Source organism: Hylobates moloch, unplaced genomic scaffold, assembly GCF_009828535.3.
Source record: "Hylobates moloch isolate HMO894 unplaced genomic scaffold, HMol_V3 SCAFFOLD_22, whole genome shotgun sequence".
Taxonomy (NCBI): Eukaryota; Metazoa; Chordata; class Mammalia; order Primates; family Hylobatidae; genus Hylobates; species Hylobates moloch.
The window spans coordinates 12336553-12360317 of record NW_026652297.1 but is presented as its reverse complement, the minus strand read 5'-3'; the positions used below and the strand labels follow the sequence as shown (position 1 = coordinate 12360317).

At 38.0% G+C, this 23765-nt stretch overlaps 1 protein-coding gene across 5 annotated transcripts in view; it reads left to right on the top strand.

Moving 5' to 3' along the window:
• ARMC8 (armadillo repeat containing 8) overlaps positions 1–23765 on the top strand; it is a 114392-nt gene that overhangs the window by 28745 nt on the left and 61882 nt on the right. For all 5 annotated transcript variants that reach the window (XM_032144250.2, XM_032144254.2, XM_032144252.2 and 2 more), the window contains 7 exons: positions 7578–7649; positions 9039–9181; positions 9286–9383; positions 14550–14642; positions 20567–20647; positions 22818–22893; positions 22991–23081. In XM_032144250.2, the coding sequence (XP_032000141.1) occupies positions 7578–7649; positions 9039–9181; positions 9286–9383; positions 14550–14642; positions 20567–20647; positions 22818–22893; positions 22991–23081 (654 nt within the window). The remainder of the gene's footprint in view (positions 1–7577; positions 7650–9038; positions 9182–9285; positions 9384–14549; positions 14643–20566; positions 20648–22817; positions 22894–22990; positions 23082–23765) is intronic.

Genomic DNA, 23765 nt, shown 5'->3' with positions numbered 1-23765 from the left:
CACTTGTGGATGCTGCAGAATCATGTGATTTTTTTTTCCCCCCACCAAGAATCCACTTCTAAAGTATCTTCTGAAGCATTTTAATGTACTGATGATATGAGTTTATTTTGGTAATGATTATTTAATTCTCTTAGCTCCAGGAAGTTTTGTATCTCTGGTTTCAGTAGAATGTAGACAGGTTCCATTTTCTTGCATGAGCTAAAGATAAGAGTTCCCGTAAAATGAAGCCTTTGGATTTTGAGAACTTTTAAGTTAAATGGTTAAGTTTTAGAATAATTGAAAATAAGTATTCCAAAAAAATCATTAAAAAAATTTCTTCTCCTAATACATTTAATCAGTTTTTTGTTTTGTTTTGAGATGGAGTCTCGCTGTGTCACCCAGGCTAGAGTGCAGCACTGTGATCTCAACTCACTGCAACCTCTGCCTCCTGGGTTCAAGCAATTCTGCCTCAGCTTCCTGAGTAGCTGGGATTATAGGTGCCTGCCACCATGCACAGTTAATTTTTGTATTTTTAGTAGAGACAGGGTTTTGCCCTGTTAGCCAGGCTGGGCTGTTCTCGAACTCCTGACCTCTAGTGATCCTCCCACCTTGACTTCTCAAAGTGTTGGGATTACTGTGCCCGGTCTTAATCAGTTACTTTTGAGGTTACATACACAAAGGTGACCTTAATACCAAGCCTGATAGAGTGATCTGCATCTTACTTGTTTAAAACCATGTATTGTGAGAGAATTTGGTCAGAGAATTCGATAGGCAGGATTATCCAGGAATGATTAAATCAAATTGACATGGTCTTTACTTGCAGACAGATAAGCTGTTTGTATACATATGTCTATGTGATACTGACTTTGAACATCAAGACTATATATTTGCATGCATATGTGTATATATCTTTTCTTTTCTTTTTTTTCTTTTTTTTGAGGTGGAGTCTCACTCTGTCGCCCAGGCTGGAGTGCAATGGCATGGTCTGGGCTCACTGCAACCTCTGCCTCCCGGGTTCAAGTGATTCTCCTGCCTCAGCCTCCCAAGTAGCTGGGACTGCAGGCACATGCCACCATGCCCGGCTAATTTTTTGTATTTTTAGTAGAGACGGGGTTTCACCGTGTTAACCAGGATGGTCTCGATCTCCTGATCTCGTGATCCACTGGCCTCGGCCTCCCAAAGTGCTGGGATTACAAGCATGAGCCACCATGCCCAGCATAAATATCTTTTCAAATGTATAAAGCGCTTAACTGTATGCCGCCATATTGTTCCATACTGTTCTAACACATTTTTTATGTTCCTTGTAATGATTAAATATATTTAAAATGTTAATATCTACCAAAATATTTTGGTAGATTTTACTCTTCATTTTTAGAGAATGTAAGGTGATTTGTAATCATACATTGATAAAACAGAGTTAAATACATTAAATATCCTAATTTTGGAGCCAGTATTTAATTTTCAAAATTATTAAGGAACCATAAAATGCTATGGAAAGAAGATTAAATATTTACAGTAAACTTTTCATGGTTTTTTTTTTTGTTTTTATTTATTTATTTATTTATTTGTTTGTTTTGAGACAGAGTCTTGCTCTGTCATCCAGGCTGGAGTGCAGTGATGCAATCTCGGCTCACTGCAACCTCCGCCTCCCAGGTTCAAGCAATTCTCCTGCCTCAGCCTCCTGAGTAGCTGGGATTACAGGTGCATGCCACCATGCCCGGCTAATTTTTTTTTTTTTTTTTTTAAAGTAGAGATAGGGTTTCATTATGTTGGCCAGGCTGGTCTTGAACTCCTGACCTTGTGATCCACCCACCTCAGCCTTCCAAAGTACTGCTTTTCATGGTTTTATACAAATCAGAACTGTATCTGAAACTACATATATTCCCAAAATCTACATCACAGAGTAATTTGTTTGTAAGAATGAATTAAAGTCAATTCTGTTTTTTTCAGTTTATACATGTAGTTGATATTCAGTAAATGCCCAAGTTGATTTGAGCTGAATTTTGCTGTAAGTTTTCCAAATGCCTCTTGAATCAAAGCCTTATGTTAAAAATAACTTTGGTTTGAATAATAGATCATTACCTAATTCTTAAAATTGGCAATTCAATAAAGACAATGGAATTCATTGTCATATAACTTTAGTTGGAATATGAATATACCTCATTCCTTAACCATGCATGATAACAGAAAGGTTATCATACTTGGCTGTCTGGATATTACATTCTCCAAAAAATGATAATTACAATTACAGGGACAGAGCATTGTGTATGTTTGTGATTCTCACAGTCCAAATAATGTAAGTTGTTTACCATGTTGCCCTTATTGTAGTTACCCACGGATACGTGTTTTTTTCTTATTTTACAAATGAATGTTTTATAAACAGTGAGTTTTCATAAGTAGATCAAACTTTATACTCAGATTGTAGTTTTCAGTATCCAGTGTAGTTTTTGGGAACTTCATACTAGTTAGGCCAGAAATACATGTAGAGTGTTCCAAATATGAAGCAGAAAAGAGCTGCTTCAGGTACGTGAAATACTGGTTCAAAATAAATAGATATATAGTCATGCTCTATACAATGATGTTTCAGTTAAAGACAGTTAAAGTCAGTGACCCTGTAAGAACATAATACTGTATTTTTGTATTTAAATATGTTTAGATACACATTACCTACCATTGTGTTACAGTTGCCTACATTATTCAGTACAGTAACATGCTGTACATGTTTGCAGCCTACAAGCAATAGACTATACCATAATGTCTAAGTGTGTAGTAGGCTATACCATCTAGTTGGTGTAAGTAAACTCTATGATGTTCACACAAGGACAAAGTAGCCTAATGATGCATTTCTCAGAACATATCCCCGTCGTCGAATAACGTGTCCTCGTCGTTAAGCAAAGCATGACTGTAATTGATTTTTTAGCTTGGGTCTCCAGTCTTCAATACTTTTAAAGATAATTTTGTTTTTAGGTGGTATTAGGCTTTCAGTTAAAATGTATGCTATTTTTGACCATTTAGAAGTAAATATATTCATACTTGATTGACTGAAATAGTTTCTCCAGCAGGTCTAGATCCTTTTTTTTTTCTTTTCCTGTTATTTTAATAGCAACATATAGTGCTTTTTCTCTTGGTTTTCATCACCCTTTTAATGCTCTAATTTAGACATATGCTGTGGTAGGCACTGTACATTTTAATATTCAAGCCCTTTTTCTCTGCCACACTAAAAATCTCTTTCAGAGCAAAGAAAATAAAGTAGAAAGTTTAACCTCCATGTAAATGTGGGAGCTTATCAAGTCCATTTATTAGCATGCAAATTTAAGATTCTAGCCAGATTTTAGCTGAAAATCTTCCTCAACAAATGCATGTTTGTAACATCTTAATATTGACTTCTTTTCTCCCACTCCCAAAAGTGGGATATCCCCGAGGCTTACTTATTCTTATCTCACCTCAAAGATAATTCAGTGTGTACAAAGTCAAAAATCAATCCTTGTCTTCTGTCTAAGCTTTCTGTTGTTTCCTGCACCCATGTGCCCAGACATGAAGTAGTCACTCGAGATGTCACATATCACATTTTTGTACCTATTAAATCATCTTGTTAACTGCTTCCTCAAAATGACCTTTGTATTAATGATTCCTTTGGCTGCTCCACTAATCAGTTTTGTATAACCAGATGCCTAGATGGATTGATTAATTCCTTCAACAAATATTTATTGAGTGCCTGCCTAGTACCAAGCATTGTGCTAGTATGGGGGTATATAAGGCTGAATAATGTAGTCAGTGCTCTGGAGGGTCCAAAAGTCTAATGAAATAGTCAAATAACTAAAGAGACCATCCATGATAGTTTACCTAATGAATGCTATGTTAAAGATAAGCATAGGGGTCTGGAAATCACAAGGGGGGCATCAGCCACTTAGTTGTCCCTCTTAACTAATATTATAAGCATTCCATTTCACATTCAGCTTATTTTCCTTAGTCACTGTTTCCTTCATGCCCCTTCTGTGATCAAAAATATGATTGCTCCTTAATCCATCTCCCTTTAGTTTGTCTCATCTCCCTATCACTTTTCTAACTTTATGTTCCATGCCACCCTAAAGCGAACTTGTTTTTCAGTTCAGGCTCCTTGTAGTGCCCCAGGAACATGCCATTTTCATTTCCAATATGGTCTTGTGTGAACGATTTATCCTTTTGTCCTCCCATCTGCTTATCCAAGTCCTGACGATTTTCTAAGGTTTATCTTAGTTCTTAACCATTGCCTCAAAACCTTTTAAGCTTATTGAGCATCTACTTTTCTTTACCTTATAAACATTCAGTTTTGAATTTAGTACTGACTTACATTGATAGTGTTATTTTTGCCACTCCAAGGATATTGTGAACTCCTCAGACCAGGCATCCCATTGTGTGATACTTTTGTGTACTTCATAGAGGCTAGCACAATGCTGAGCTCAAAAACTAGTTGTTGAATTTCAGTAAAAGTAAGTAGAGCATTTTTCCCAACATTAAAAGTTAGTGGGCATGAAATGACATTCTTTTGGTCTACTGGGAAAAAGGGTGTCTGACTAAAAGTTAGAAACACTTTTATTTTGCATAAAAATATAACATTAAAACACAGAAGGAAAAAGAAAATGAATTTACTGAATTCATTTGTCTTTTCCATTGGTTCGTTGTCAATGCCTGATGTCCTGGCAGTAATGGGAAAAAACAGTTGGCATAAAAGACATGGGTTGAGACTGGCTCTGTCATTTAATATTGGGTTCTGAAAAAAGCCCAATCCTGAGTTATAGCTTTCTCCTCTGTAAAATGGAGTTATTATTACTCAAGGTTATGATGAAGATGAAATTAAGTAGTGGATATGGAATGCTTTGTAAATTTGAAGGTAATATAGAAATCTTGGATAGTGTTGTTGTGTTCCCATCTTGGATGATAGCTGTGAGTTTGCATTTTACAAAAATAATGGGTATCTAGAATCACTGTGAATAATGATCTACTGACAGTAACTGCTTTGATATTTCCAGGTCAGATTGGCTTTCCTGCCTCTCAAGAGGAAATAGACTTTAACTCTAACAAAGTGATGACCTGGGGGTTTCAGGGCATGCTTCCTGGAGGAAGTGACATTCAGACCTGAAGGATGAGTAAAGCTAGTCAGAGGAAAGTATGAGGGAGGGGATAAGGAGATGACAGAGAAAGAATACTCTCTGGGAACTGAAAGAAGCTTCATCTAGATGGCTGAATGTTGTCATCTGAAATTGATTCCTTAATCCTGTTAATTAATCCTTTTGATTTTAATTCTTCATAGAAGTGATCTATTAGCATTCCTTTATAGCAACAATTGAATAGAATTTAATATCTTTTTTTCCTTATCTAGCACAGGTATATTTACTTACTAAAGCCAGAGCGAGAATCTTTTTCTTTAGACCTTATTCCATTGTATTGTGTTCTCTTTAGTTGGCATTTCCTCTGTTACCATCAGTTACCTCCTTCATGTCCTTTTTGTAAACTATTAAGAGAATTAGAAAATTGGTGTTGGATGGGTTTTTGTTTGCTCTTGTCTGTAAAAACATGGCATGGTTTCAGATGTTTGGAATAGGTTCATTTGGTAATGTTAGGGACCACTCATTTCTGCTTAAGAAGAATGGAGAGGAAAAACTGGGGAAATATTAGGGTTGGGAGTTCTGGAATAGAAAGCATTCAGAATGGCACTTAGCCTACACAGACTCTAAGTAGGTAGGGGCTGGACAAATGAATGTACTACATTAGTATAGGCAGAACACATTAAGAGAAAGGAAGACAATGACAGTAAATGACAAGCTGGTAGGTTAAGGTCCATATGCTGATGATTAGGAACTAAAGCCTCTAAAGAAAACAGGCATCCATGAGGATGCAGGAGCTTAGAAATCTCTTGCTAACTTTAACTTTGCTAATTGAACCTTTGATATCATATAGCTTTATATTCATGTATCAGAACTTGCTAACAACCTCAGTAAACTTCATTCAGTTCAGTCCCATAAACAACAACAAAAAAATTGCTACTTATTTCTTGTAAACCATATAGAAGATCTGAGGGATACTTTACAGAGGGGTAGGTCAGGCCTGGGAAAAAAGCGCTACCCTCAGGCACTGAGCTAATGGAAGAACAGGCATTCTCAGTATTTGGCTTGACTTGTAAAAATGCCATTCAGAAACTTGTAGGGAAAATCCGCTTTTAGCACATCACTAGTTGTTGCAGTATTTTTCTGCAATAATCAAAAAAGGCAATTGAAGACAAGGATTAATTGTTACCAGGTTCTTTAATGCCAATAAATATGATTGGTGTTAGAAATGTATGCTGACTGTAACATTTATTTGTTGATTTTTTTTTTTTTTGAGATGGAGTCTCGCTCTGTCGCCCTGACTGGGGTGCAGTGGTGCGATCTCTGCTCACTGCAACCTCCACCTCCCCGGCTGAAGTGATCCTCCCACCTTAGCCCCCCAGGTAGCTGGGACTACAAGTGCGTGCCACCACACCTGGCTAATTTTTGCATTATTGGTAGAGATGGAGTTTCGCCATGTTGTTCAGTCTGGTCTTGAACTCCTGAGTTCAAGCAATCTGCCTGCCTAGGCCTCCCAAAGAGCTGGGATTACAGGTGTGAGTCACCACGCCCAGCTGGGGAAGTATTTTTTAAATGTTTTATTAGTAGTACTGGGTTTATTTTGAGCTATTTATTTTTTCTCTACGTTTCCTTTTGAACCAACCACAAATTTGTGAGCCAAGTGATCAGTGGTAGAGGTTTTCTTATTGTGGAATAGAGTTTTGCTCCGGGTGAAGTATAGAGCTCTGCGTAGCTAGAATAATAAATACTGTGAATATCTGAGAAATGTAAAAGATTGTTTGTTATTTTTTAAATCTCCTTAAGAGATAACTGGCTGCTTAAGCAAAAATAGTAACAATGTATTATGTTGTTTCTAAGCAATTTAAAAATATTGTATAACAGCAGCCCAAAAAACGGATGGGAAAATGGAAATACATATGCAAGGCTCTTAAAATACATGTGCAATGAGCTAATATCACTTGAAGACTGACTGTGATAAATTAAAAGATGCATTGGAAAACAACAAAGGAGTACAGTTAGTAAGACAATGAAGCAGATAAAATGGAATTATAAGAAATAATATATAAAGAAGTAAAAAAAAAAGTGAACAAAGTGTGATCATTGAAACAAGGAGATAATGTTCTGTGGGCTGTTGTTGTTGTTGTTGTTGTTGTTGTTGTTTGTTTAACTCACTCCCTACTCCCAGAGCTGAGTGTGAGGGTGGCCTGTATTCCTTTATATCCAAAGGATTGGTAGGTACCCTTTCTAGAATAACTCAATTCTGTACTGGAAGTCTTTCGCCAGTACTCTCACTTTCTACAATAGAAATCTCTCACTTTCTACAATACTTGCCCATTTTACAGCCCCCACATTCACTCTGCACCTATCTCTATCCCTTCATTAGTACTTTAGGTGAAAACAGGTTAGTGCTTTTACTTTGTCAAATCTAAGATATTGCATAATGAAGTAGAATGATCTTTGATTTTTTTTCAGTGCTGTCTCAACATACTTTATTTTTTCTTCCCCTTAATTCAGAGACATGAAAAATGCTGTAATTGGAAACAACAAGCAGAAAGCCAATCTCATTGTTTTAGGAGCTGTTCCAAGGTATGTTTGCTGTCTCACCCCTTTCTTGCCATTCATACTAGTTTCTAATGTATTTCTTACCTCAATTATAGAACCCATTTTTTCCTGTATTATCTCTCTAATTCTTAAAGTAAATCCTATTTTTAAAAATAAGTGTAAGTATTTAAACCATCTCTAAGGAAAAAAATTATAAAGTAACAGAGAATGTAATAGGAAGTGAATGTGTTAATACATTTTGGAAATTCAGGAAGACCTTTGACCTGATGACAAAAGGGTTCGTTAGGTACATAACCAATGTACAACAGCCTGATACTTTCTTCTCCATTTCCTTAGAGCCTTGGCAGTTTTTTGTGTGAGTGGGTAATTTATTAGGAGCCTTAAGACCTTTTTGAATTTAAAGGAAAAAAACCCTGCTTGATTTTTAATCCAGTTTCATTTTAACGTCTGATTTTTACAATTTGCTGTTTTTTAAGTTAACGTAGGAAGTTTAGGAAGTTTAATTTCTTCTTTTGATGACCTAATAAGCTTCCTTTAGGCAGGCAATAACAGTTATATAACTTCCTCTTTACTTTTGCTCCTCAGAGCTAAGTTTTCTGTGCAATTGCTATTAGCTTTTTATTCAGAATTATTTATTATTTTGTTTTTTTCTCCTTATTTTCTGGTTTTGATACAGAATTAATGGTTTAAGTGTTTTAACTGACCAACCTCAAATGTATACTTTAGTAACTATAAAGCTGTCAGCAACCTTTCTTAGGGGATTTATGTTTGGTATATATAAATAGTGCTTTATGGAGCATGAGGGTCCTGTCTTAGAACATAACGTAGATGGTTATAAGTGGAGGAAGGTTAGGGTTTGGGGAGTATTTGTTTGGCAAGTTGGGCTGGAGTGGAAATGAGAGGATCTCTTCATTTCCCAAATGAGAGAGCTGGAGAAAGAAGAAACTATCCTTGCTTGAGGAGCTGCACAAGGGCTCTGAATATTCCCTGTAGGCTCGATATCTACAAACTGCACCACTGCTCTGAATTCAGAGCAGTAGCGTTTCTAGTTTGAATTTAAGATCTGGCAGCACATGGCATTTGAGAGTCTTCATATTTTGGAGACCCAGCAGGAAGTGGTAGATGACGTGGACTCTGATGATGCTGTTTCTACAGAGACCACTTGTGGACAACTTTCAGATTTACACTTTTTATAAACCCTGAGAATACGATAGTTCTTTTTTTCAAAACCTCTTCTAGATTTTTTTTCCAGATGTTTCTTTAATTAGCAGATGAGATAAACAAATGACCATTGGATTCATATAAACTCAACCAACCATGTTTTTAGTATGTGGACTGCACAGCCTTTTTTGGTCACATTTAGTCTTGTTTAAATTTTTTAGTCTCTTCTCTTATTAAGTTCCTTCTTTTTAGATTGTTGTACTTGCTTCAGCAAGAAACCTCGAGCACAGAGCTGAAAACTGAATGTGCAGTGGTGTTGGGAAGTCTTGCTATGGGTACTGAAAACAATGTCAAGTCTCTACTGGACTGCCATATTATCCCTGCCTTATTGCAAGGTACGTAGGGAAGCCATTTTTGCTCAAGTAAGGTTAAGAATCAGTTTGCAGTGCTTTAAATACTGATTGAAAGGATTAGTCCTAAATCTCGTTTCTGTTAATAGGACTACTGTCCCCAGACCTGAAGTTTATTGAAGCTTGCCTCCGATGCCTGCGTACCATCTTTACCAGTCCTGTCACTCCAGAGGAGCTACTGTATACAGTGAGTTTTAGATGTATTTGAGACATTAGTTACATTTCACTAACAGCCTACTCCTAATTTGCTTAGCATCTTCAGACTCATCATAACTGTGTTATGTAAAAAAGTCCCAATTGGTCATGGTGGCTCACACCTGTAATCCCAGTGCTTTGGGAGGCTGAGGTGGAAGGAATGCTTGAGGCCATGAGTTCAAGATCAACCAGAGTGACATAAGAAGACTCCATCTCTTTTTTTTTGAGTTGAGTCGTGCTCTGTCGCCCAGGCTAGAGTGCAGTAGCGCGATCTCGGCTCACTGCAACCTCCATCCCGCCAGGTTTAAGCATTTCTCTCCCTCAGCCCCTGGAGTAGCTTGGATTACAGCGCGTGCCACCACACCCGGCTAATTTTTTGTATTTTTAGTAGAGATGAGGTTTCACCATCTTGGCCAGGCTGGTCTTGAACTCCTGACCTTGTGATCCACCCACCTCGGCCTCCCAAAGTGCTGGGATTACAGGCATGAGCCACTGCGCCCGGCAACAAGACTCCATTTCTACAAGAAAAAAATAAAAATAAATTAGCCTGGTGCAATGGTGCATGCCTATAGTCCTAGCTACTCATGAGACTGCAGTGGAAGGATTGCTTGAGCCTAGGAGTTTGAGGTTATAGTAAGCTATGATGGTGCCCCTGGACCTCAGCCTAGGTGACAGAGTGAGATCCTCTCACTAAAAATAAAAAAATGATAAAAGTCTCAGCTGGGTACAGTGGCTCACGCCTGTAATCCTAGCAGTTTGGGAGTTCAAGGTGGATATATAACCTGAGGCCAGGAGTTCGAGACCAGCCTGGCTAACATGGTGAAACTCCCATTTCTATTAAAACTACAAAAATTAACCTGGCATGGTGGCACATGCCTGCAACGCCAGCTACTGGGGAGTCTGAGCCGTGAAAATCACTTGAACCTAGGAGGAGACGTTGCAGTGATCTGAGATCACACCACCCTACTCCAGCCTGGGCAACAGGGCAGACTGTCTCTAAATAAGTACATAAATAAAGTCTCAAAAAGTATTTGAGTTCTTGCTTAGAACAAGTATTTGAGTTCTTGCTTATTTCCAAATACCAGATGCTCTCAGCTTTGTAAGAAAGTGAAAGATAGTCTCAGACTTCGAGGAATTTACAAGCTATTTTTAAAAAGACGCATTTTTATCTCTCTATGTAGAACTTAAGAGAAGTTTATTGTACGCTAGATGAATGATAGGGAGTTCAGCTGACTTTCGTTTGAAATCCAGCAGAGTAGGCTTTGCAGAGAAGCTAGAATTTAATCTGGGTTTTGAGTAATGGATAAGACTTAGAGAAGTGGAGAGGAAGGCATGAGGCACCGTGCTCAGCCCAAATTCATTTCTTCTGGCTTTTTTTTTTTTTTTTTTGGATACGGAGTCTCTCTCACCCAGGCTGGAGTGCAGTGGAGGAATCTCGGCCCTGCAACCGCCTCCTGAGTTCAAGCAATTCTTCTGCCTCAGCCTCCCGAGCTACTCAGCTGGGCCTACGGGCATGTGCCACCACACCCGGCTAATTTTTGTGGTTTTAGTAGAGACGGGTTTCACCATGTTGGCCAGGCTGGTCTTGAACTCCTGACCTCAGATGATCCACCCACCTCGGCCTCCCAAAGTGCTGGGATTACAGCGTGTGAGCCACCGCGCCCGGCCTCTTCTAGCTATTTTTCAATATACAATAGATTATTGTAAATTACAGTCACTTTACATGGGGCTTTCTTACTGACAATTAGGCCAATATTTTTAAACACTCTTATTCACAGTTCACAGCAGGAAGCTTATTTTCCATTGCCTCACTATACATGTCAGTTTGTGTATGTGTGTGTATATATGTATGTATATGTGAAAGAATCCTGAGACAAGTTTCATGACATAGTTCCACAGATGTAATGCCCTCTGGTTTCTATGCTGTCATTTTTCATTCTTTAAAAAAATGGTGGTTGTGATTATCTGAGCTAACACAACAAATCATATTGTCAAACTGTACACACAGGAGTCAGAGATCTTATCCAGAATCAGGTTTTATAAATATTTCAAGACTATAAGTAATCGAGAGGAATAGGCAAAGCAAGCATGGAGAGGAGACATGTTACATGGCTCCCTAGTCTGTCCTTCCTACATCAGACACATACTCCTCTGGCCCTTAATGATACATAAGGTGGTCAGTAGGTGAGATTTATGGGTCACCTCACACAGTAGGGGGCACCTAAATTATGAAACATTTTATTTTATTTTATTTATTTTTGAGATGGAGTCTTGCTCTGTTGCCTAGGCTGGAGTGCAGTGGCTTGATCTCGACTCACTGCAACCTCCATCTCGCAGGTTTAAGCAATTCTCCTGCCTTAGCCTCCCAAGTAGCTGGGATTACAGGTGTGCACTACCATGACCAGCTAATTTTTTTTGTATTTTGGTAGAGATGGGGTTTCACCATATTGGCCAGGCTGGTCTCGAACTCCTGACCTCGTGATCCTCCCGCCTCAGCCTCCCAAAGTGTTGGGATTACAGGCGTAAGCCACCGCGCCCAGCCTAACGTCTTTATTTTATACCTTATGGTTTTATGTGACATTCTTCAGGGAGTTATGCCTCATAAATTCTATAGAGTGTTTACTGCAGTCGTTCTCAGACTTGAGGTTGCACTAGAATTATGTGGAGGGCTTGTTAAACAGGGTTTGCTAGACCCCACCTCTAGTTTATGATCCAGTGAGTCTTGGGTTTTGCATTTCTAACAAATTTGCAAGTAACTCAGATGCTGCTGGTCTCAAAGTACTTTCTTTGAGAACTGCTGGTTTACTATAAACATCCTGCTCAAAGGATCCCATAGAGGACTTAGTTAGTATCAGTTTATTTTCCTGTAGTTCATATTGTAATGTTTGCAAAGAGAGTAAGCCAGTCACCTGTCTTTTTTACCCTGGAAGTTTCTCACCTACCCTCAATCCCATAATAAGGAGAAGTTGATCCTGGCCAACTATTTAAACTCCTTCCACCTTATTCTCTGAACTGATTCATGACCTACTAATGGATCCTGGTGCACCATTTGGAAAATTCTGATCTATGCCAGCTGTTTTACATGAGACAATTGAGACCCTTGGAGGTTAAATTTAGAGTATCTAAATTATGAAACATTTCAATTTTTTGCCTCAGATATTTTATGTCTCAGAGACAGTGGAGAATTTGTGAAGAGTTCAATTGGGGAAGAACTAGCACAGTGTTTCAGTGTAATTAACTGACTTCCGTGAGTTGGAGTGTGTAGAGGCCAGCTGTTTAAAAAGCTATTTGAGCAACTCAGGCCGTAGAATAGAGATGGGGTAGGTAGTCCAGTAAAAAGACAGCAGGATTTCTAGTTTGAAATCGTGTTTATCAGATGGGTGATTTCGGGCAAATTTTGTATTTAATAATTGCTATTTGCCTTAATCATCTGTAAACTGCAGATATATAGACACAATTGACAGAAAGGGGCAGATGGGAAGAAATGGGATGGGGGCTGTTGTAACTGAGGGAAAGTGAGGAATGTGAGAACATTAGAGAAAAGGAAGGAGGTGGAAATAGCTTTAGGAGCCCAATAGAGGCTTTTTAATCTACCTATTTGCCTTTTCTATCTTAGCTGCTACCTGCCTCACTATCCTTTGCCAGTGAAACCCCAATTCCCCTTCCCCAACTTGACATTTTCCTTTTCTTTCTGTGCACTTAGTATCTGACTTTCTTTGAAGTTTTGTTAAGTTTTCCATTTTGTTTTTAAACTACTTGTGTAAACACAAAGGGTTACACTAACGAATAGGGGGAAGAGATTCTACTTGTAGGGAATCAGCAGCCTTCTGTTTTCCTACTTGGCTTTTATGTATCTTGGGCATTCTTTTTTTTTCCCAAGGAAAATCCCAAATTTGTTCCTCCCAACAAGGGTGTTCTTTTAAGTTTTTTTCTTTGTCCTCTGTTGTCTCTGGTGAGGATCCTCAAAGTATGGTCTGTGGACCAGTGGCATCAGCCTCATTTGGAAGCTGACTCGGGATCCTACCCCAAACCTACAGTATCAGAGTCTGTACATTAAGGACATCTCCTGGGAATTTGCATGCACATTCCTTCTTGAGAAGCATAGCTCTTGTGACGTCATTGACTGGGAAGCTTGAGCTAAGTCTCCTTTTTTATCTGTGGTTTCAGCCAAATACCTTTCAACTTTTAATTCCTTCTGCATTCTTTCGTTGTTTGTTTTTGTTTTTGTTGTTTGAGACAGAGTCTTGCTCTGTCTGTCATCCAGGCTGGAGTGCAGTGGCATAATCTCACTGCAACCTCTGCCTCTCCGGTTCAAGTGATTCTTGTGTCTCAGCCTCCCAAGTAGCTGGGATTACAGGCATGTACCATGATGGCTGGCTAATTTTTGTATTTTTAGTAGAGACGGGGTTTCGCCATGTTGGCCAGGCTGGTCCCAAACTCCTGACTGACCTCAGGAGATCTGCCCGCCTCAGCCTCCCAAAGTGCTGGGATTGCAGGCATAAGCCACCACTCCTGGCCTGCATTCTAAATAAAAGGAAATTCTTGGAGAGACTTGCAGCAGAGTGGGTTGATTATTTTCTCTTTTTCTGTGCTACTACATAGGTTGTTAAGTGTCAGCAATAGGCAGAGAGTGGGGTGTACCTGAGAAGCTGCCAATCATATAAATTGTCTCGTCTTGTACAGATTGAAAATCGCTAACTGCAGTCTTTATGAGAGATTGTTAGTATTTACTGGGGCTTAACATTTCGGAGATCAACATTTTCAAATTTTATTTTTATACAATAATTCTTCCTTATAAACTATTTACTAGTGCATAATGTACTAGTTACCTCACATTTTGGTTTCAGAACTGATTTCTGTCACGTCTTATTGAAATGATTTTATCATGAGGATGTAAGCAATTTTTGAGAGTTATTGAGAATTTCCTGTTCTCATATTTTGCTACCAGGAATGAATATTGAAGCCTCTTTCTTTGTTGTTGGCCTAGACAGTTTTCATGGCCACGTTGCTTTTGTTTTGCACTGTGCCTTAACGAGACTTGATTTACTGTCATTAAGATAAGAGTACCATAAGACTACCTTCTTGTGGAAATATTTTATATTTTATCAAATATACTCATGGTGCCTGAGTTTCTTGTTGCTGTGTTCTCCTTCCCTAGGATGCCACAGTGATACCGCACCTCATGGCACTGCTTAGCAGGTCTCGCTATACCCAGGAGTACATCTGTCAGATCTTCTCACACTGCTGTAAAGTAAGAACCAGAATAAATGTTATCTATAATGTAAAATCTTATTATGCCTTTAAGAGATGTACCTTCTTTGTGTACCCTCCCAGAGGTAATCTGTACGTATATAAGTAGACCTGTGTGTGTTCGTATATATATATATATATTTAAATATATATAAAATATATATATTTAAATATATATTTTATATATATATATTTAAACACAAATGACAGCATACCATACATACCGTTCTGCACGTTAACATTTTTCACTTGACATATCTCTAAGGCTATTCTGTATCAGTACATAAGGACCTCTCTCTCATTCTTTTTTTTTTTTTTTTTTTACATAGTATTTTAGTGTATAGATTTATTTATCCAGTCCTCTATTGTTGAGCATTTAGTTTGTTTCCAGTCTTATGCTATTACAAAACAATACTGCAAAAAATACCTTGTATATAAGGCATTTTATAAGAAATAAAATTTTGGGGTCAAAGAATATATGTATTTGTAATTTTACCACATTTTTTTAATAAAGATTATACCACTTTATACTACCAGCAATGTGTGATCATAACTGTTTCCCCTCACCCTTGTTCCCTATTACTGGAAACTGGTTTAAGTGATCTCAAATAAGGAGAAATGAGAGAGATTCTTCTCATTGTTGAGTAAAGTTTCTCTTTCTTTTCTATGAAGTGCCATTTAGTTTGCTTTATAGATTATATGTTGAATGTATCATTTTTGATAACCATGGGTGATTATTTGAGATCTTTCTTAATTTCTACACATTTTCTAACTTCTAACCAAATAATTATCTTCTGATGATATTGTATCATTTATATACATCCTATTATTTATAATACAAGTCGCAAGTAAGGAGCTTTGGGAACTATAGGAAAGAAGGGATAAGAGAACACCTGGAAGACACAGGTCTATGCTGTTTTAGAACAGCCTTCCAAATAAATGAAAACTAAATCACCCGGTTCTAGGAAAAGTTTCTACATTGTAATTTAGACATCTAAACCCCTTTCCAAACAAACCCTAGCTGATTATCACAATCTATTCAGTACTATTTAAGATTTTTGTGAAAAAGTTTTGAGGGTTCTCTTCTTGGATTACTTTGACAAAGTGTGGGCCAACTCATAGGAGCAGAGATATCAAACAATGCCTTATAATCTTTTGAGGTGGGGAAAGAAAGGCTTTAAGAAAATGACAGTTTTGTTGCAACTCACTTGCTTAAAATGAGCTCAATCCATCAAGGCCTAGAATTTTCCAGCAACAAAATGACATGTTATAGCCAGCCTGGCAAGTTGAGGAAGATGTTCCAGAACTGTATGCCTCATTAAAAATTTTTCAGGGGCTGGGTGCAGTGGCTCACACCTGTAATCTCAGCACTTTGAGAGGCCGAGGGAGGTGGTTCTCTTGAGCCCGGGAGTTTGAGACCAGTCTGAGCAACATGGCGAAACCCCGTCTCTACAAAAAATACAAAAGAATTAGCCAGGCATGGTGGCGTGTGCCTGTAGTCCCAGCTACCCCATAGACTGAGGTGGGAGGATCGATTGAACCCAGGTGGTTGAGGCTGCAGTGAACCAGTCATTGCACCATTGCACTTCAGCCTGAGTCACAGAACGAGACCCAGTCTCAAAAAAAATAAATAAAATTCTATTACTGAGTGTTCAACAGAGCACAGCGTCTACTAGTCATAACCACAGTAATCCCAAAAGGCTACTGAAAATTGGACCTGGAGGAATAACTACATGTTAAATTATTTTAAGCTGTGAGAAGTTTGAATAATTCCCTTCCTGAAGTTACCTAAATAGCTTTCAGGATTACTCATCAGAAACTCTTCGACATAGGGATTGCTCATCTGAAACTTCTCGATGCTGTTTTAGCTGAAATTATAGAGTACCATTAAATCACTATTTTTTTGCTGGAGAGAAACTTAAATTGAGGATAATGATTTAATAGCCAGCCTCATACCACTGACAGAATGGAAGGTGTTATCGGAGAAAGTCACCTTTACTCACCTTTTAATTGGATAAATTAGCATTTGCCACTATAATTAAATAACCACATTTAAATATTCTGAGACGTAGCTAGGCTTCAAGAAACAGTATAGCATTTATAAATCCAGTGACAATAGTAAAAGCCTAAAATACAATATAAACGACTTTACCGATATACTGACAACATGTCTTTGAGAACAACTGATCCAGTGGTCCATGTATTGTCATTAAATATAAAACCCTTTTATTTTCATGTTGTTCTTTTTTTGCATATAAGCTAAAAATAAGATTTATAATAGAATTTTAAGACTCATTTGTAGGGACTCACATTAAGCTAAGATTAAATGACAAAACTTAAAATTACTAATTTGCTTTGGTATCAATATTAAATAAATTTACATACTTTGGGGAAGGGAAAAAGGGAGAGATCACTAAAGCATTTGTGTTATAATATAATCATAATTATATTTTTGAAATTTTCTGATTTATTGAGCAAAAAACACCCACTAGAAATAATATTTTTTGAAATTCTAACTTCTAAAGTGTTGCTCTTTCTTAAGTATTTACTCAGATTTCTGAGCCTATTTTTTGGAGTTTAAGACCATGAGAGCTAGGCCAGGTGTGGTGGCTCATGCCCATAATCTCAGCACTTTGGGAGGCCTAAGTGAGAGGATCCCTTGAGCTCAGAAGTTCAAGACGAGCCTGGGCAACGTAGTGAGACCCCATCTCTGGCGGGGGAAGAAAAAGACCATGAGGACGTAGGTGCTTCCCACCCAGTGGATGCTGCCTCACTAACCACCAGGTTCCTGCAGGTTGATTTGGAGAAAGCTGACTGAGAGACCGATAAGTCTCAAATGACAGATCCTCCTTGCTAGTTGGTTCAGCCACTAATTCCTTCCTTGCAATTGCTTTTTTTTTTTTTTTTTTTGAGATGGAGTCTCACTCTGTCTTCCAGGCTAGAGTGCAGTGGCACGATCTCAGCTCACTGCAACCTCCATCTCCTGCGTCCAAATGATTCTCCTGCCACAGCCTCCCAAGTAGCTGGGATTACAGCTGTGCACCACAATACCTGGCTAATTTTCGTATTTTTTTTTTTTTTTAAGTAGAGATGGAGTTTCACCACATTGGCCAGGCTGGTCTCGAATTCCTGACCTCAAGCCATCTGCCTGCCCCGGCTTCCCAAAGTGCTGGGATTACAGACATGAGCCACTGCGTCTGGCCCCTTACAACTGCTTTTACCAATTGTGTGTACAACCTCAGAGAGGAGGAAGAACTTCTTTTGTAACAAGTATTAGCTGCCATATTTGAGGCAAAGAATTTGAGGGAAAAAAGTAAGGTATCTTGTGAGCACCAGGAAGCAATTATATATAGAGAGAATTGCAGTGTGCTTGATCTTTTCCCTATCCATTGTAAATATAACTTAGAAAGGATATGCCATAAATTATTCAGATCTTAGAAAAAAAGTTATAAGCACATGGGTATATGCTGAAATGATGTTAGTAAAAGATGGAAAACAATCTAAGTGTCTAACTATAGGGTACTAGTTAAAGTTTAGAACATTCATATAATAGAGTAAGGCCAACAGATAAATGAGAAAACCCCATTTTGTACTGATATGAATGATCTCTGAGATAAATTGTAAAGGAAGAAAAGGTTTAGAGCAGTGTATATAGTATTCTACCATTTGTATTAAAATGGGGGAAGAGTATATTTACGTATCTGCTGTATAAAATGTCTTGAAAAATATAATCTATTAGGTCACCTTAAGGCAGGAGAACAGATTGGCTGCAGATAGAGGTGGAAAAACAATGAGGTGCAAGAGGCTGAGGCAGCACCCTGCCTACTTAGCTTTTGCTAAGCTCTGCCAGTGTCTAAACTGGGTTGTCAAAATTGATAAGGAACTTAAAAAGCCTTAGTGTGATGACATAAGCTGAGGCTAATTTTGGCTTATCTTCATGATTTAGTAACTAGGTAAGAAAAAATGGGTCAAATCCTTACGAGACCCCTGTTTTCTTTGGCTCCCCTGCTTCAGTCTTCACCACTGTGTTTATAAGCCAAGGACTCCTTTGTTTCAAATGAGACAAATGCATGTGAAGTGTTTAGAGCAGTGCCTGGCACTGGTATCCAGTATCCAGTAAGTAGTACCTATACTTAAAACTGCAGATGATGCATGGATGAGGTGGGAGGAAAGAGAGCACACTTAAAACCAATGCCCTGAGAATGTCAGTATTTTCAGTTATTGCAAAAACAGGTTTGCACCATTCTGGATGGATATGTAACAATATCACACCATTTTACACTGGGAATTTATCCTCATAACCTCAGGATCTGTAGTGAGATGCAACTTCAAATAATGTTCAACAAAACACTGCTTATAGCAGTAAAACATTAGAAACTACCTAAAATATACAATGGGGGTTTGCATGAGCAAATTGTGGAATACTGTATTGTGATTAAAAATAAGAAACTCAAAGTTAGAAAACGTATGGAAAAAGAGAAATTGCTGAGTTTTTTACAGATTATTTTAATAATACATAAAATATTTGGGGATTGTTACCTATAAAGTAGAATATGATGGTTGTGCTATTCAGAAGTATGAAAGCTAATTTCCCCACTTCAAATGATGGGTGTTTTGGCTCAAGAAAGAATGAGCATCTTCACAACAGTTGTTACTTGCTTAAATAATGGGTTGGAGAAATTGGTTTGAGAGCACTTGCTGGACCAATAACTGGTTTCGTTTGGTGAGCCCAGACTGATAGCCTACCTTTGTGATATTTTTCTCTTCTGAATGATGATAAGCATGAAATATCATTCCTGTGTTGGCTTTAGCTGATTTTTCATTAATTGATTGGATAAGGTTGGACATAAAATGAATGAATAAGAATTATGGCAAATTTGAAGCTTTGCATTAATTTTAGCTTCTGTCACTTTGAAGCTCTTCAGTACGTTGATTAGTAGAAAACAGAATTGATGAAAAAAAACCCTTCATTTTCCTATCTCTTTACCTTCCTACTCTTTTAAGAACCAATACTTTCTTGTTTTTGTTTTTGTTTGAGATGGAGTCTCACTCTGTTGCCCAGGCTAGAGTGCAGTGGCGCGATCTTGGCTCACTGCAGCCTCCGCCTCCTGAGTTCAAGCAGTTCTCCTGCCTCAGCCTCCAGAGTAGCTGGGGCTACAGGCGTGCGCTGCCACACCTTGCTAATTTTTGTATTTTTAGTAGAGATGGGATTTCACCATGTTGACCAGGATGGTCTTGATCTCCCAACCTCCTGATTCACCCGCAGCAGCCTCCCAGAGTGCTGGGATTACAAGGTGTGAGCCACTGCGCCTGGCTGAACCAATACTTTTAAAAAGAAAAATGAGATAGAAATATGGAAACCAAAACACATTGTTGTTCATTTCCCAGTTATGGAGTGTTGTGTTTCCCACTATAGCATTACTTAGACCTTCCTGATGTGTTAAGGTAGGTTAGTCTGTGGTCCAGTTCCTTTTACAATTCATTTTTAGAGTTCCCCTGACTAGCTCATCAGTTCTAAGTTGTAAGAATGACTCTGCCACTGTTTCCTGGGGGCATAGGGCAATAATGTGCACATGAAATGCTCTATTGCTGTGGTGGCGTTCTATTTAGTAATTGCAGAGGACTTGGGCGTTCTGTTTAATAATTGCAGGGGACTTGTGCCAATATAGCTTCTGGGCCCACTTCTATATTTCTAGGAGGTAAAGAGGCAGCATTTCTAGAACTGGAATGAGTTAAGATATGGTAGCCCTTTGCAGGACTAAACACAGTGTTTGCCCTGCTTTTTGAGGTTTGAGTTTATTTAAGCAAAGAGTAACAGGATTCTATACTGTAGTGAATGTGGTTTTCTACATTTAAGTAAATGTGGTTTTATTGGAATGTGTCATTACTCTTCTAAATATATTGTTGTATTCTCTTTTCTTACAGGGGCCTGATCATCAAACAATTTTATTTAACCATGGTGCAGTTCAGAATATTGCTCACCTACTAACCTCACTGTCCTACAAAGTAAGATGTTAAAAATTGTGGCCAGATTTATATACCTTCTTTGTGATTTCTAGAAAGAGACCCACATATTTTTATTGTTTCTTTGATAATTGTGATCAAAAGTAGTATTTTATCAGTAAAATGTTATAGGGCATCATTTTAGCTATAGAATGCCTTTAAAAAGAAAAATCTGCCCTTGCATCTCTGTTTTTTTTTAGGATACAGTTGTACCATGAGTTCTTATTGATTTGCACCCATTAAATAGATTTAAAATCTTTTTTGGATAGCTACCAGTGCCATGATGCCTTGAAGTATAGAAGCAGTGGCTTTCTATATCAAGAAAGAATTGAATTTCATATTTGAGACCTTTATTTAACCACAGTGTCTCAGACTTAGCATATTCCCGCATATGCATCAACATTTAAAATGTGTTATGTTTTGTATTTTGAGTTAAAAAGTAAAGAGTTTTCAGACTTAACTAATTAAATTTTCTTTTATATATGAAAGCAATCAGTGTCATATTACCAGGTGTTGAGTTAAAACCTTGGCCGCTCATTGTGGTCCATCTACAGGTTGTAGCAAATATTGGCATGTAGTCTTTAATTGTGTAACATTAGAGTTGGGTATTGCAGGAGTTACTTGCAGAACAGGGAAGCAGTCATTTTTGTCTTCTGTCCTCTTGCAGTAACTCCATTCTGTCTTTTTTTTTTTTTTTTGGAGACAGTCTCGCTCTGTTGCCCAGGCTGGAGTGCAGTTACACGATCTTGGCTCACTGCAAGCTCCTCCTCCCACATTCATGCCATTCTCGTGCCTGAGCCTCCCGAGTAGCTGGGACTACAGGCACCTGCCACCACACCTGGCTGATTTTTTCTATATTTTAGTAGAGAGGGTTTCACTGTGTTAGCCAGGATGGTCTCGATCTCCTGACCTTGTGATCCGCCTGCCTTGGCCTCCCAAAGTGCTGGGATTACAGGCATGAGCCACCACATCCAGCCTGTCCTTTTAGTCTTTAAATTTATTTCAGGTAGGGCCTACTAATGTGTATGTTTTCCCTACCTCAGTTATCTAGTTTAGTCTTGGTAAAGAGCTCATAGGATAGGAATGAAGAGTGGAACTAACTTCAAACTAGCCAGAGGCAGGGGAAATAAATATATACTGAGAGGTACCTCCCCTTTCCTGTGCCATGCAGAGGCTAAACCAGTCAGCACTTGCACATCAAGAAACAGTTGTTTGGGTGGCTGTTTATTGTTCCTTTACTTCATCTCCTCTAGCTTCATTAATTCCCCCAGCTCTTTCTCCATTTCTCCTATCTTTTCTGCACTAGACTTCCTTATTTACTGTAATGATTTGAAAAACCTACAGGTTGTGGAAAGGGGACTAGTCTGGTAACATTACTCTTCTGCCAGGGTTTGCCGTATTACCAAAGTGCCATTAATATATTCTAGGTTCCTCTTGTGGGCACATGCTAGTGCTGCAGAGCATTGCCCAAGTGAGGGGCAGGGCTTCTTCATACCCCAGCTACCTATCCTGTGAGTGCTTGTCAACCTCAGGTTCCATATTAAAACATCATGTGTAGACTCAGACTTAGAAGTGAGGATTAGATTGGATTAGAATGGAAAGAATTAAAAAACAGATCTCTTAGGAGTTTCTGGAAATTGCAAAGCATGTTATATATGGTTAAGAGATTGGGCCCTTGGTGTTATCCCAAACCAGTAACGTAGTTTTGAGGAATAGTAGCACAATTCATGGGTATTTTAAAAGTTAGTGCTTCTTAAATTTTATTGTAACATTGTTTCCTCTCCTGTTCCCTGTCTCCAATCCATGCATAAAAGTATTCTGTTTTTTTTTATTTGCCTTGAAAGCCACTTGGTAATTAATTGTTACTAAGTTCTCTTTGTCTTACCAACTGTACTTTGTATAGTGTTCTTTTAACTTTGATTAGGGATTTCTCTAGTTAAATTTAAATTGCTACTTCCTCATTTTTTTTCTATTACTTCAAAATTAGTTTTAACTTTTATAGTTAATTTTAACTTACTGTATTTTCAGCTGTACAGGTGTTATTGTTATTTCTTTGAGGCCTGTATTTTAAGCAGATTTACATAATTTTTTAGAAGAGTTTAGATTCTGAGACATTAAAATTTGCATTTGCAAAATTAAATGCATTTTTTTGTTTGTTCATTTATTTTTACAGGTTCGAATGCAAGCACTGAAATGTTTCTCAGTTTTAGCTTTTGAAAACCCCCAGGTATCGATGACCCTGGTAAATGGTAGGCTGGAGCTTTCAGTGGCACCTACATGATTTAATTGATGAACTTTGTAGATTTAAAGAATTTCTTTAATCATTGTTGTTTGTTTTATTTCTAGTTTTGGTTGATGGAGAATTGTTACCACAGATTTTTGTGAAGATGTTACAGAGGGATAAGCCTATCGAGATGCAGCTCACATCAGCAAAATGGTAAAAGTCAGGACAATGTGGGAAGAAAGACAGTGCTTTATCAATATCTTAGAGTATTTTTGGACAACCAAATTTGCTTGCTTCCAATCCCCATTTTATTTTGAGATTTTGAAATTTGAAAGTCAGGGGTCCATCCCACATTTTCTTAAATGGATGTGAGTTTTTTATACTCAGCTTATTACTAGTAATATGCAGAACAGGAACTCTCGTATAACATCTGAGACTGTCTTCAGAAAATTACTTTATTACATCCTCAAACTACTCTCCTTGTACTTCAGTTGAAATAATACTGAATTAGATTAGATTTAACCAACATATACTGTGTTAAGTATTAGCCAGGGAAATATAAAGATATAGAAATATGGATGAGAATTAGTTGAAGTTGATAACCAAGGGATGATTTCAGAGAACATGGCTTCCTCATCTTTCAAGGAAAAAAAAAAAAAAAACACAAAATCTTCATAAAGTTGTGATGGTTTAGAAGATATTTATGCAAAGCGTTTTTTTTTTGTATTTTTTTTTTTTTTTTGAAATGGAGTCTCACTCTGTCACCCAGGCTGGAGTGCAGTGGCACTATCTCGGCTCACTGCGACCTCCGCCTCCCAGGTTCAAGTAATTCTCCTGCCTCAGCCTCCTAAGTAACTGGCATTACAGGCACATGCCACCACACACCTGGCTAATTTT